Source organism: Sminthopsis crassicaudata, chromosome 1 (assembly GCF_048593235.1).
Source record: "Sminthopsis crassicaudata isolate SCR6 chromosome 1, ASM4859323v1, whole genome shotgun sequence".
Classification (NCBI taxonomy): domain Eukaryota; kingdom Metazoa; phylum Chordata; class Mammalia; order Dasyuromorphia; family Dasyuridae; genus Sminthopsis; species Sminthopsis crassicaudata.
This window is the reverse complement of record NC_133617.1, coordinates 594,726,165-594,741,367: the sequence shown is the minus strand read 5'-3', so window position 1 is coordinate 594,741,367 and position 15,203 is coordinate 594,726,165. Positions and strand designations below refer to the sequence as shown.

Sequence of the window (15,203 nt, the reverse complement as noted above, 5' to 3'; positions counted from 1 at the left end):
TTAGGTAGTGTTTTCAGTAACATAACATTCAGAGCTCCTATGGGGAATTCAGGTTTTCCTATGGAGATTCACATTGAAATTTAAGACTTTACTTTGCTTCCAAAACCTGTTCTTTCTTAGACTCTAGGATTTGTTTAAAGTATTGTATACGTATAAATTTATTTTATTTTCAAGAATGACTTACCATTTTCAGCAGAAAGAGCTGTGACTTTATGATAAGCAAGACTAGTTAGATCATGATTCCTTCTGACTTGTTTTTGCTTTTAAGTTGACATCAGTGTTTTTCTTTTGTTTGTTAACCTTGAATTCTTGCAGGAGAAGCAGTACTTCTTCAAAGTTTTTCAGGATTTTTCTTAATTTTTCTTAGGATTGGGGGGTAAAAATCATGTTTTTCCAGAAATGTTGGGAAGGAGTTTTCTCATATGAACACTATTATGAAGTTGAGATTCTATCTTGAATGTTATATCCAGGTAATGGTGGGCCACAGTTTTATCGGTAATAATGTTCCAGATTCAGTGCAGTTTATTTAATTCTCAAGTATATTTCTATTCAATAAAATTGTAATTTATAAAAGATAGCAAGCTTTATTTATTTATCTGGTTATAGCCAGCATATTGTTTCTTACATATTTTGTAGCTGTTAAATTATTACAACCTGCAGTGCTATGTCGTACACAGTTTTTATTTTGCTTCTTATCATTTCCTTATACAACCTGAGGTGATTAGTAAGTACAGGTTATTTAAGGATAATCCTATAATTTCTGGTGGTGATGACCTGATTCTGAATTGTTATCATAAACCTCTTTGTCTCTATAAACAAATTCACATGACTCAACCGTTTGTCTAGTTATTGTTTATTGATGTTCTCGACATTGGTTCTTCCAGATGTAATTCATGAAGGGCTTTTTGATTCCACTTTTGAATCTTTGACCAATTTTATAGGCTCTATTTAGGGGAGAAAAAACCTTTGGTTGTGTTCAACAAATTCAATGGCATGTGTCTAATGTCAGCCCATTACAAAACATTCTGTATCTCATTTAAGCCTCACAAAAACCCTGTGAAATTCCATAGGTATTAAAATTTTATAATGTTAACTATAGAGTAGTAAAAACTTAGCAGTAAATTTAGTAAAAGTAGTAAATCTAGTGGTAAATTTTAAAAGTCAAATATTTTTGTTAAATTGTTTTTCAATGGTATCTAATTCTTCATGACCCTATTTAAAGTTTTCTTGGTAAAGATACTGGAGTGGTTTGCTTTTTCCTTCTCCAGATTTTACACTTGAAAAAACCAAGGCAAATACGGTTCTGTGATTTTCTCTGGGTCACACAGTTGTGTCTGAGGCCAGATTTGAATTTACGTCTTCTTGACTCCAGGCCCATTTCATATAGCTGTCCTTAAAAAATTCTATATTGAAATATAATACCACTACTTTGTCCAGTAATACCACTGTAAATAACATTCAACTTAATCATCAAATCTGCCTATTACAATTCCAGTTAAAAATAAAAAGACAAAAAGACCAGATTTGGTTAGTTCATATTGAATCCCCACCCAGATAATCTACCTTGTATCCCCTCAGTAACAGGGTAGGGAAAGAATATGTTAGGGAAGATAGAGAACACTCGCAAATGAACTCTAAAAATCCAATCCAAATGCTTGGTCTAAGGAGGTTAAAGAATATTCTACCAGCAAAAGATGAAAGCATTAAGAAATAGCACCTAGTTAGCATCCTTAGAATCTAGACCCTGATTCCCAGTTGTTTTTTTGTGGCAGTGTTTTTGTTTGGTTGGTTTTTTTAGTCCTTTTGTTGGTAGTGATATAATGTAATAGAACTATTAGTCTAACTCAAAAGAGATTCAGGCTGAAGTTTTGGTCAAATGGCTTCTTCTTTGAGCCTCAGTTGAATTATAAAATTCAATTAATATTGCACTACTTCACAGAGTTGGTGAGGTATGGATTTAAAGATTTATGGAGTACTGTATAAATGTCTGTTGCAGCTATTCTAATTTGTTTTTTATATATTATACTTCCTCAGTATAGTTAGTGTGTGGTATACCAAGTTATATGGTGCTGCTCCAATCTAGCTACTGGTGGAACGGGGAAGGGTTTTGAATCTGGTGTCAGAGGTACTAGGTTCTCCAGTTCCCTCATATTCTAGCATTATGATCTTGGAGAAATAACCTTAAAGTTTTTTTATCTGTGAGATGTGGAAGTTGAACTAGATAACTTCTGAGGTTCCTTTATAACTCTGTGATTCTAAGCATTTTTTTAAAAAAGTAATTATCCCATGTCTGCCAGTCATTGATTCAAACTGTTAAAATAAGTTAGTTTTAATGTATTTATACTAGTATAAATATCTTCAGTCCAATAATACCTTCATATTAAGATCCAGGAACTCATGATGGGGAATTTTCAGTATGATAATATATTCCTAGTTTAGGTTAATAGCCTGATAAAAATTGGCTTCCCAGCATAATACTTCCTTCCTGCTCTTTTTTCCCCCATTAAAATTCTGTTTCATTCTAATAAGGACCTTTCTTTTCTTTGATCTTTCTTTTTTCTTTCTTTCATTCAATTGAGTGACTTGCCTAGGCTAGTACATATCAAGTGTCTGAGTGTGAACTCAGGACCTCCCTAACTTCAGGGCTGGTTCTCTATCTACTATGCCATTTAAACCGCCCTCAATACGGACTTTTAAAAAAATTGTGTGCCTATTCTTGACACATTTAGTATAAAACAGTATTTAAATCCAGCCTTCCTGAACAGAAAAATTACCAGGATTTGGATTTTAAATTTCCAGTTTTTTCTCAGTATAGGTAAATATTGCAGACAAGCCTGTCAAAAATATTATTTCACTGTAATGATTGAGTAGTTCATGGATGTGAACATGGTGTATCTGATGAAGTGTTGGTTTCCAAATTAATTCTTCTGCCTTTGACTTCTCTTCTAGATTCTAGTTTTGCTAAGATTAGAACCAGAGAAAAAAGTCCTGGAGTATAATAGACAATGGAAGTTTGTGACTTAAAAGTATGTAGCTATTAAGAAACAGATGGCTAATTCTATTAAGTTGATTTTAAACTTTATTACATACTAGTGCCATGCCTAGAATTTTTTCTCTCTCCTATCTTCCCTCTTCTAGTCTCAGTCCAAGTCCCACTTTCTACAAGAAACCTTTCCTGATCTCCCTTAGGCTAGTGCCTTTCCCTATTGATTATTTCTAGATTATTTTGTATATATCTTGTTTTTATATATTTGTTTGCATGTTTTCTTCCCTGTTAGATTATGAGCACCTTGAGAGCAGAGACTTTTGTTTTTTTTTGGTGTCATCATTGCTTAGCAGGGTGCCTAGCACATAGTCGACATTTAATGCTTGTTAACTCAGTTAATATAAGTTTTATCTAAAGGAAGAACCAAATTTAGTGACCAAGAGAGTCATTGAAAAGAGGTTAGGAATAAGAAGAATATCCACATTAGATTCAGATTAAGCTTCAGGACAATAAGATCTCTATGCCTCTGTAATCATAATAATTCTGTGGATTTTTTGGTGTCTTATTTTTGCCATTAAATTTCCTGATGAGTTAACTAATCCTGTAAGAATCATGACTAGATTAAAGGGAAGAATATATTTAAGTTTGTAGAGATTTTAAATTTAAAAAAAAATCTATCCCAAACAAAATTAATTATAGAATAAATTAAAATAAATTACCATTACAAATTCATAAAAAATAAGTAAAAACAATATTAAAAAGTGATTGTGAATGTTCCCTATACTATGTATGTGTGTGTGTGTGTGTGTGTGTGTGTGTGTGTGTGTGTGTGTGTGTGTGTGTGTGTATATATATATATATATATATGTACTATTATACTATGGAGAAAGTATTTCTTCTGGAGGTCAGTATGGGACTAATATTTGCAGGAGGATAAGGTCTGAAGTATCTATAAATCTGTAAAAAAGGAGTTGTTTTGTTCTATGATAAAAAGCTATTCCAGGTCTCTCAGGATCATAGACTTAAAATTGAAAAAAAAAAAAAAAAAAAAAAAAAAGCCTTAGAGGTCATCTAATCCCCAAACTCTCCATTTTCTGAGAATTACTTTGAAGTCCAGAACATATAGTGACTTGCCTAAGAGTCAGTTGAGAATGGCAAATATTCAACTTGAACTGGCCTTTGGAGCCAGAATCAGGGTCTCTCCCCCTCCAATCACACATTAAAATTTTAAATAATTGGACAGAGTCCATTGGTGTAATAAAAGGAAGACTGAGAAAAGTGTTAGGATGCCCTAGATTTCAGTTCTAATTCTTTCTGGCCACCTGTGTGATTGGGGACAATTTTGTTTATATTTCCTACTTCATGAAATGGTTGCATAGAGATTTCTTCTTGTGAATTCTAAAGTCAGTGTAAATAAAAGCTGTATTATTGTATCATCTTCATTTTTAAAATAGGGTTCAAATAGAAATGGTTCCAAGAAAAGTGTCTTATCATGCTGCTATTCTTTTATATTTAATATTTTATGGGTTGTTACATGGATAGATAAAGTGCTTTTTTGTAATTCAGGAAAATTTTTCATCCTCTGGAGGTCAACTGAAAGCATGCTCTACAAGCCAGTGTTTTAAAAGCTTTTTATTTCATGTAGCTTGAGGATTATATGATATAGACATTTATTTAAAATGCCATAAATAGATCGATATTATCTCTAGATGATTATGAGCAATGTTATAGTCTAGGATAATGGTCCAGTTTCAGAAGTTTTTTTTTTTTTTTTTTTTTTACTTCTCCTAGGATATTTCAGGTTTGTATTTGTATCATGGAAGTTGTTGACTGCCATTGCATGAAAGACACCAAGTTTCTGATTTTTACTACTGGGCTCCTTGGTATTTGCTAAGTGCTAAATAACAACTATTTTGTAATTTATGTTGGCAATCACTTAGATCTGAATTGCCATCATAAAATCCCCCTTTTCAAATCTGCAAACATGATCTCATTCTTCACATCTTTTCAGTGAAATTCAGATAGAAGCTGTCCTAGGGCAAGTTGCTATCCTCTTGTTAGTATTTTTGCATATAATGTTTTGTCAGCTCTTACATGGGTAAATAGTAGAGATTTCTTTTCTTTTTTTTTTTTTATAATTTTTATAATTTTTGCCACTTTGAATATGAGGTGGTACCACATTTTTTTTCTAATATGCAAAAAACTACTTTGTCTCTCTCCACGTCTCCAATTGTAAAAGAGAGAAAAACCTTGTAATCTATGCATGCTAAAGCAAAACAAATTCCTGAAGTAGCCATGTCTAAAAAGTTTTAATTTGTACCCTAAGTCCATCATCTCTCAGGAGATGTGTTTAGAATGTTTACTCATGAGTCTTGGTTGATTATTGCATTGAACATAGTTCTTAAATCTTAGAATTGCTTTCCTGGTTCTGCTCATTTCACAGTATATTAGTTCATGCAAGATTCCTGTTTCTCAGAAATCATCCTCTTCATTATTTTTTAGAGCACAATAATATTTCATTAATTCATATACCATAGTTCATTCAGCCACATTCTTCTAATTGAGTTTAATTTCCAGTTCTTTACCACCACAGAAATAGCTCTATAAATATGTTTACCTATATGAATCCTTTGCCTCATTCTCCAATTGCATGTTTCTGGATAGATTAATTTCTAAGAAAACTCAGCTTTGCTGCCTAACTCCCATTCTTCAAAATCTTTTTTTTTTAAACCAGTATTGTTCAAACTGCCAATTCAAAGTTTTACTAATCTATGAAAATTACTGCTCAAGGTCCTTAATTTAAATATTGACTCTTTACATACAAAGTGAATTATGCTATAATTTAATGTGTATAGTTTGAATTAGGCCTAATTCTATTTTTTATATTATAACATATTGTTTTATCAGCAGGTACTAGATGTTCATCATTAATATTATATAGTTAATTTGAATTATTGTAGTCTTGGTTTTAAAGATTTGTCCTTTTGATCACCTCCACTTGAGCCCTTTTTAGATGAATCAAGGATGCTTGGAAGTTTTTACAACCCTATATGAGGCTTTCCTTCTGTTGTATCAGATGAAACTAGGATGACTTTTTACTAGAACATTGACCATTAGTTTTTTTGGTTACAATTATTCATAATTGTGTTGGTAGAAGTAGTACCAACACTAATGAAATGACAAGTATTTTTAATTAGTGAAATTTCCCATAAAACAGAAGTTGATTCTGTGATGAGAAAGAAGAAAATATTATATATTATCCAGAGGCATGCTGACATATTTAAAAATTCAGTTCAATCTTTGATCAGAAGAGAATACATTGTATCATTTTTGGAGATGTTCTGTTTAGTTATAGTGTAACACCAGCAAGGTTTTTTCCACTTTTGAAGAGAAAATATTCTGAATTGAAAAATAAGCTAATGGATTTTTCAAGCAAAAATCTCTTGAAATAAAATGCCAAAGAAGTTCTTTAAACATGTTGAATTAGATGTGAAAACTAATGTGCTTTTGAGTTGCTGTCAGCAAGATGTTATAACAGTATTAAAACCGAAGCAAAAAAAAAAAAAAAAAATGCTGCCAGATCTTTTAAGGATAGAAAATTCTTTAGAAAAGTAAAGTAATCTTACTAGTTATTCTAGTTTCTATAACTTTTTTATTATATATCGATATCTTTATACATAATATCTTTGAAATTTCTTAATCATTTGAGTGATAGAATTTAGATAAAGCATTTTTTTTACTGTTATTGGTTGTGTTTTTATGTGAGAAAATATGAGGACAGGTTTAGGTAAATTTCCCTTTTTTGTGATAATAGTTATCAAAAAGTCTTGAAAAAATAATGTGTTAACATTTTTCAAGGAACCTTCTATAATTTTGACATATGCATGGGAGATATCTCCTTGGAAGAAAATCTTTAAGGGCACATTTTCCCTTATCAAAATACATTGCTATAGACTAGCAAGTTTTGGATTACCTATACCTTTCATTCATTTGAGTGACTGTATAGTTGTGTGGTTTTTTTTTCCCCCCGTAATATCAATTGCAAATGATTGCCAGTTTCCTTTCCATATCTTCAAAAGGAGTTTTCTCACTGTGTATATTGATTAGCCTTATAAAAATTTTATAGAGAAGGTAAAATAAGTATATGAGTGAGTTATTGATAATTCCTTAATTGCCTGGGAGAGGAGCGGAGGTAGATAATATCCAGGGATGTTTCCAAGTATTTGGTAGTTTTTTCATCGTTCAGATATTGTTTGTTGGCAATCTGGTGAAATTTATAAAAAACTCTTCTCAAACTGTTTAATTTTGCAAAAATGCACAGGATTACAAAGGAAATTAATGATGTTGAAATCCATTTATAAAAATATTTTTAAAAACAAGGTCATCCTAGGGTATCTTTTAAATCCCATTTAGTTTCAAAGATTTATTTTGACTTTATAGTTTATTTCTGTGTGGCCTTGAGCAATTAGTAATTTTATCTGCCTCAGCCTTCGTTTTCTCATGTATAAAATAAGTGGGTTGGACTAGATTGGCTTTAAGAAGGTCCCCTCTAAGTCTAAATCCTATGAACTAATTTTATACTGTTTGTGCAGTTGACATATTCTACAGTTAGCATTTATTTGTATAGAAGTCAGCTCCCAAATTAGATGGTAAATTCCTTGATAGGATTTTTTGGTCTTATTCCAGAAACTGATGCCTAATGGATGCTTGTTGACTGATTATTTATCTTTGTATTCCCCTAGAATACATAACATGATGCAGTCTATATAATAGATGCTTAATGTTTATTAAATTAGTGAATGATGAAGCCCTGTTTATGACTGGCATTATTTGAATTTGGAATGACTTTTCAAGTTATTGTTCATTCCTAATTCATTCTCCCCCCCAAAACAAAACGAACCCTTTTGTTAAAAATATAATAGCACAACAAAATTAAATAACATGTTAATGATATTTTATCCCTTGTACCTTATTCACATTTAGGTCGAATACATCAAGCTATGGTAACATCTTTAAATGAAGATAATGAAAGTGTCACTGTTGAATGGATAGAAAATGGAGATACAAAAGGCAAAGAGGTATATGCCATTATATTGAGCTTCATTTATAATTTTATGATAAAGATCTGTTTTTAAAATTTTGAGGTATTTTTGGCTTTATTCAACTGTAGTCTTATGATTCTTCTAACTGTATGTTTTGGATTTTATTTACTGTATGATTTGGGTTAAGAATAAAAAAATTTTATTTGCTGCTACACAGATTTCCTAGATGTGAGTTCTCATTAAAAAAACTGTTTAATAATAATAATAATAATGAGTTTAGTGAACTGATTTTTTGATTGGTTGTCTTACTGTAGATGTTAACTGTAAAAATAAATTAAGCAGAATACTACTACACTTTACTGCAGATGTGTTTTCAAATATGCAACAGGAATGAGGTGTGGACAAGATGTATGTAATATGCACTAGTAGAAGATGTAGCTACATCTAATCAGACAACAGATCCATCAAAATATATCTTAAAGATGATATTTTGGCTTAATAACTACCTTCAACTATTCTGTTTCCTATTTTAAGAAATTATGTAAGAATGAATTTCTGTAAAAGCCGCTTCTGTTTTATCTACTAAGTTTGTTTGTTTTCTAAATCCACATGAAAAATGGCTTTAAATATGCGCTTATCTAAGTACCTTTTTCCTAAAAACAGATTGACTTGGAAAGCATCTTTTCACTTAACCCTGACCTTGCACCCGATGAAGAAATTGAACCTAGCCCAGAAACACCTCCACCTCCTACCCCTTCAGCCAAAGTAAACAAAATTGTCAAGGTTTGTAATTATCATTGACTATTTAAGGTGTCACTTGGAATTTGTGGTTCAGAAATGATGGCATATTAAAGTTGTGTTTCAGAGAGTAACCAATTTCTTCCTATCCTTAAGTGATTAAAGATGTCTGGTTTTTAATTTATGGAATCTGTAGAAGTATATGACCCTAAATTTTCTTATTTCAAAGCACATAGCTCAGCTATCACCTACTATACAATAAATAGCAGAAGCCTTTCTCAGTGCCACACAGTTATTAGTAAATGTTTTAAGGATTCAAACTCAGGACTTCCTGACTTCAAGGACAGCACTCTATCCATTATGCCACCTATCATATGTTCTATATTTACTAATATGTGGGTATCCCTCTAGTCAGGTGTAATACCCCTTTTGTTTTCATGTATCCAATACTTTGTGCATGGTAGTCATTTCATAACTATATCTATGTGTAGAGTTTTTAACTGTTTGCATATTTGTTGCCTTCTTAGGGAATTGGAAAGTAATAAATGCTGATTCTTGATTTCTTTGATTTTTAAATTGAATCCCTTAATTTTCCTTGTTAATATATTATGCCCTCTGCAGCACCCAGTACTCCTTGGATACACTTGAGTATTATGATTCATCAGTCATCTATTATATCCCCATTTTTTTTCCTATAATAAATCAGCTACCTGACATAGGACCAATTTATTGCCACCTTGTCTTTACATTGCTTAGTTTTTCCTTCTTTTCTTATCCCTTCCCTGTCCAAGGAAACCATTTATTAATACAAAGAATTTTTTAAAGAAAACAATTAGCAAAACCAATTAACAGTTGACATTACATGCACCATTACTTACCTGTGGGACACTCCATATTCCATCACCTCCATCCTGCATTCTCACACACCTCTTTCTAGAAAGGAGATTGTGAGTTGTCTTCTCATCTCTTCTTTGGGCCCAAGCTTAATTGTTTCATAGTTTTGTGGTGGTTGTTCTTTCTATTTATATTGATGTCCTTTCCTATGCTAAAGACATAGCTAGTAACATAGCAACTATTCAGTATCAGGTTCTTCATTCAGAATTGAATACTTTTAAGGAGTTCTGACAGCTTTATAACTGAACCATGTGATCAATATAGACATGATTATTTTTTTAATTACTTGGAATTTTCTATTGCAGTTGAGGCTTTGAGCTATTTATAAATAATAAATTTCAAGGGAAAGTAAAGACATTCAAGTGGACAGTGATAAAGTGAGCCAGTTTATTATTTGAAACAACTTTTAATTTCAGATGTGATTTCATTTTCATCTAGGTCTCAAACTTTATTTAAATTTTATTTAAAATGCAAATGTTAAAATATTAAAAATTAAAATATTTTATGTGAATATAAAACATTTAAAGCAAATATAAAAATAAAAAGTTTCATGGTTTAGTGAATAAGTACTGGATTTGAAGTCAGGAAGGCCCAAATTGAAATCCTGCCTTAGAATAGTTGTGTGACTATGAGCAAATCATTTAAACTCTCTGGTCCCTGTGGCTTCCAAGGTTCAATGTGTTGTTATAAGACCCTGAATTGTGTGTTTTTTCCAGAATTTTTCATAGAAAAGATTTTAATACATAGACACTATTAATTATAAAATTGGGTTATCTCTGACTTTAGCATCTTTCTTATAACTTTTATGACTTGCTTTTTTAAATGTAAAAATATGCTAGAATTGTGTTTTGTATAATGAATGGATATAGAGGAATAAATAATTTTTTTTCCTTAGAATCGCCGGACAGTGGCCCCTATTAAGAACGACCCCCCTGCAAGAGACAATAGGGGTAAAGTATAAATTTGACTACTATTAATATTAATTTCATTTATGAATATGGGAAATAAAATAGATGTTTTTTGTTTAGGAGTGTTTTTTTGTTTGTTTGTTTTTTACTAGAACTATGGTTTTATTAGCATTGGAACTTTCAATAATACAGATTAGCCATTTATCTATAATTTAGTCTTAAGATAGTGTCCGGGGGCACTGAGGGGTTAAATGATTTGCCTGTGGTCATTCATTATAAGCTTTAGCATGATTTGCCAAGGTAATTAAAAGGCTTTTGCATGTGTATCTTGGAGGACTTTTAATACCATTTTTTTTTCTAACTCTGGGCCTAGCCCTCTCCATCATTGCAAGAGACTTTAAATTATACTTAATTTTTCTTTTCAATGCATTTGGAATTCACATAAGTTTTGAGAAAAATACTTTTTTTTAAGTCAAAGAATGATAATGCTTTCAGATAAAACTATCTAATTATATAATTTGTCATTTTGAGTGTCATAACACTCAATATGGTAATTATATATTTGGCTGTTAGTTTTGCAAAATTTAGGGCTTTGGAGAAGCTCGTAGAGAGGAACAGTCCCCAGGATTTCCCCTCAAACCTCAAAATAATAACTGAAAGAACAGTTCAGCATTCTACTGTTTACTTTTAGACATCAGATTTTACATTACAATTCTTGCTTTTTTCAGTTCTTTTATCAAACTTCCAAAATTCAAAATTAACATTAACTGCCTCAGTTTTACATATACATATTTTTGTAAATTGGGGTGTGTGTGTGTGTGTGTGTGTGTGTGTGTGTGTGTGTGTGTGTGTGTGTGTGTGTGTGTGTGTGTAATTTGTGTCTCACATATATTTGTGTCTCACAACAACCCTAGAAGCAGATGTAACCTGCATTTCATAGCTAAGCAATCTGGGCTTTCAGGGAGGGTTCATGGTAACTTGCCCCAGTTCACATTGTGAAGATCTGACTATGTCTCTCTTTTTTGTGACAACTGATGCTGCAAACAATAGAATTCCTAGGGAGGGAGGAGGAGAAGATTAAAAAGCTGGTTCCTATAATTTGGATTGAATATGAGGGAGAGAGGAACATTATCTGCATTGTAAATGGTCTTTGATACACTTATTGAAAATTATAACTTTCATACTGTTATAATATTTTGATGTTCATGGAACTTTATATTCTTTTTGCCTTTTTTATGTGAAATAGCCTCTATAGAGAAAAAAAAATTTGGTGTCGACATTCATTATTGAGTATCAGCTCAACTAGTATAATTTAGTGAAAATTTTATTTCTGAATCTGTATATACTACTTTAAAAATATATTATAAGCTCTTCAATAATTCAATGCTTTTATGTCAGTTCTTATTGAATAAAAACTGGCAATATCTGTATGAATATTTTTTAAGATTTTAAATATGTATATAGGTACTTTAATGACAGCAAAAAATGTGATATAATTTACTACCTCATTAAACTGTGTCCTTCCAGTTCATTTGTTATAAGAAGCACATGAATGACTTAGTATAAATTCTGGAGAGTTTTCTGAAGTATAGAGATGTTAAATGATTTGCCCCTGGTCTCACAGCTAATAGGAGCCTTTGAGGTCTACTTGCTTATTCCTTGTATCTACCTTTCCTCAAAGTTCTTCTTATGGAGTCATTCTTGTAGGCCATTGACCTCAGGTAACCCCAGATTCTCAAAGGACAATGCCTGTCACTTAGTAAGCACTTACTAAGTACTTTTCCATTCTTTTAAAGACAGGCTTCTGTAATTTAAATTTTGATATTGTTTACTAACCTGAAAAGACTTTGAGTATGAACCTGGTAATGGACTTGACCAAGGACCAACCTAAGTCAAGTTTAAAAAATATTGTTTCCAGAAAGTTGGCCACTAGACCAAATTTTTTTTTTTTTTCTGTAGCAGTTCATGAAAACCTGTTAGAACTTAAGGTATGGATTGCATTGTCGTCTGGATCAGTTGAAGGATTTATACTCTTGAATTATACATCTTTTGAAGTTATAATAGTATGTAGAAGTTGTTTTTATTAATGCCACAAATAATTTTTATTTGCAGTGGTTGGTTCTGCGCGTTCACGGCCTAGTCAGTTTCCTGAACAGTCTTCCGCCACACAACAGAATGGTAGTGTTTCAGATATATCTCCAGTTCAAGCTGCAAAAAAGGAATTTGGACCCCCTTGTATGTAAACCACGTATCAAGGATTCATTGATTTCAGACATACATGTATTCTCTCTTGGTCTAACTTATAAGTCCTCAAAGGAAAGGGTCAGTTTTCAAACCCGATTGATTATTGTCTGTCTCTCATTGTGTTGAGATTCTTACTCTAAAGAATTAAATTTTGTGTTCTCACATCCTTGGTCTATCAATTTGAGCTTAAATTTATTTTCCTCTATATTATATATAATTTGGTTTTTATAAACAGCAAATTTTAAGGATATCTCAGCACTTTTAGTTTAAAGTTGTGTTTAAATAAAAGCTGGGAAAACCATCTGTCTAGGAGATTGTAGAAGGAATTCCTGTAGAAGGAAGCAGATGACCTCTAAGTTCCCTTCCAAATCTTAAGACTCTATGATTCTAAACCAAGAGATGACATGTATCAGAATTTGTTGTGGAGTTTTTTTTTTTTGGTTGTTTTTTTTTGCGTATTGTCCTGTTCCTAGTTTTTATAAAGCAGCTTCTAAATAAAGATTAAATAGTTACATTTGGCATGCATTGTCATGTGAGCCTATTTTTTAATGGCATGAAATTTAAAAATAGGAAATATTTAAATGGTGACATATTAGTAAAATATTACTGTGAATACTATAAATTATTATAAGGAGAAAACATACCTGTAGATTGTATCAATTTTTTTTTTTTTTTTAACTTTTAGCACGGAGAAAATCCAATTGTGTGAAGGAAGTAGAGAAATTACAAGAAAAACGTGAGAAAAGGAGGCTACAACAACAAGAACTTAGAGAAAAAAGAGCCCAGGTTTGTATTCTAAAGTTATATATTTCAAGTGTGATCTAGAAGTTAGAAGGCCTTATTGATCAAAGTGATTGGTTTTTAATCAATAAAATTATATAGCATTCATTTATATTATAGCATTTCATGCTCTAGGATTCCTTTTTTCTTTTTAAATATTTTCTTAATTATTCCAAATTTTTTCTTGGTTTCCTTGGGTAATGAGGCATTGGAACATCTGAATAAATAAGTATCTGAGCTGTAGCCACAGAAGCTGTTTTTTCTTTTGTGTCTTTCTAAGACATGAATTGATATAACAAAAACTTCTAGCAGATGCAGCCATCTAACTTCATCTTTCACAGTACTCATTGTGTCACCACTATAGTGTTCATCCACCATTGGCCTTGTAGGCTTGTTTTATATGATAATTGGAATATTTTGAGGAAATTGGGAAAGGAAATGTGAATAATGTGAGGAGCAAGTAAAAGAGAGAAACGATGTAGGTGTCTTAAAAGAGAAGACTCAGCTGAAGTTGTGTAGTGTTAAACTGAATATGTTGTTGATACAGACCTAACCAAGTGTCATTGATGTTCTTTATTGGACATATCTAGTGGAATCCTTTGATAAAGTTTTTATCAGCTTTTAACTGTCCTACAATCATACTGAGTATATAGCTGTCAGAGATGTGCTGGTAGGGCCTATGCTGCAATACTGTGTTATATTTTCTGAAATGGAAGATCAGACAATTTCTCCAGGCTGGTGATTTTGCCTGAAATCATTGTTCTTCCTATGTAACACGAGACATGTCAATGTATATTTTTCCTAATTGGATACTTTCATCATCAGATAACTAATAATGTACATGAACCTGGATCTCTTGTGCTGCTGACTCAGCTTGTACCCTCTTCTGGATTCTCACCCAACAGTAGAAGCTATAAAACAAGGGGATTGAAAAAGAAAATGTGAAAGGCTCTTAAACTGTAAAAATGGGATGTTAGATTGATCCAGAACTTGTCATGATGGTGGTAGTGATGGCAATTGTTCCTACTTTCTCGGATCTCCCCCTGTAATTCTCTAAGTGATAGAAGTTAGTAAAACAATATAAACGTGCATATTAGTTTATCATATGTCATTTTTAAAATATTTTTTTATATATGTGCGTATATATATATATATATATATATATATATATATATATATATATATATATATATATATATATATATGAGATTTCATAGGAAGTGGTTTGACATGTTTTTTCTCTTTTTTTGTACAACACTGTTATCTAATGAGGTTCTGTTTTTTATTTATGTATTCACAGTGACAAGGCAGCATGGCATAGCAGATAGAGAGTTGATCATGGAGTTAGGAAGACCTGGGTTCAAGTTCTCCTGATACAGGCTAGCTATATGACTGATCCCTGAGCAAGTTTCTTAAATTTTAGTGTTCTATGTGATGTTCTAAGATTTTTAATTCACAAAGCAAATGCCATATATTTCTGATTTCACGGTGTGGTTTTTTTGGGGGGTTTTTTTGGGGGTTTTTTTGGTTTTTTTTTTTTGTTGTTGTTGTTGTTATTATTCACTCTATTTTGCATTTAATAGTAGATGTTTTCTTATTTTTAAATTTATA

The 15,203-nt window shown here is 31.6% G+C and overlaps 1 protein-coding gene across 4 annotated transcripts in view; it reads left to right on the top strand.

The window, feature by feature from the left end:
- KIF2A (kinesin family member 2A) overlaps positions 1–15,203 on the top strand; it is an 89,780-nt gene that overhangs the window by 30,326 nt on the left and 44,251 nt on the right. For 2 of the 4 annotated variants that reach the window (XM_074282421.1, XM_074282419.1), the window contains exons 2-6: positions 7,970–8,064; positions 8,692–8,811; positions 10,556–10,610; positions 12,681–12,803; positions 13,498–13,598. In XM_074282421.1, coding sequence (XP_074138522.1) covers positions 7,970–8,064; positions 8,692–8,811; positions 10,556–10,610; positions 12,681–12,803; positions 13,498–13,598 — 494 coding nt within the window. The remainder of the gene's footprint in view (positions 1–7,969; positions 8,065–8,691; positions 8,812–10,555; positions 10,611–12,680; positions 12,804–13,497; positions 13,599–15,203) is intronic. The other 2 variants (XM_074282422.1, XM_074282420.1) reach the window with 1 other exon arrangement.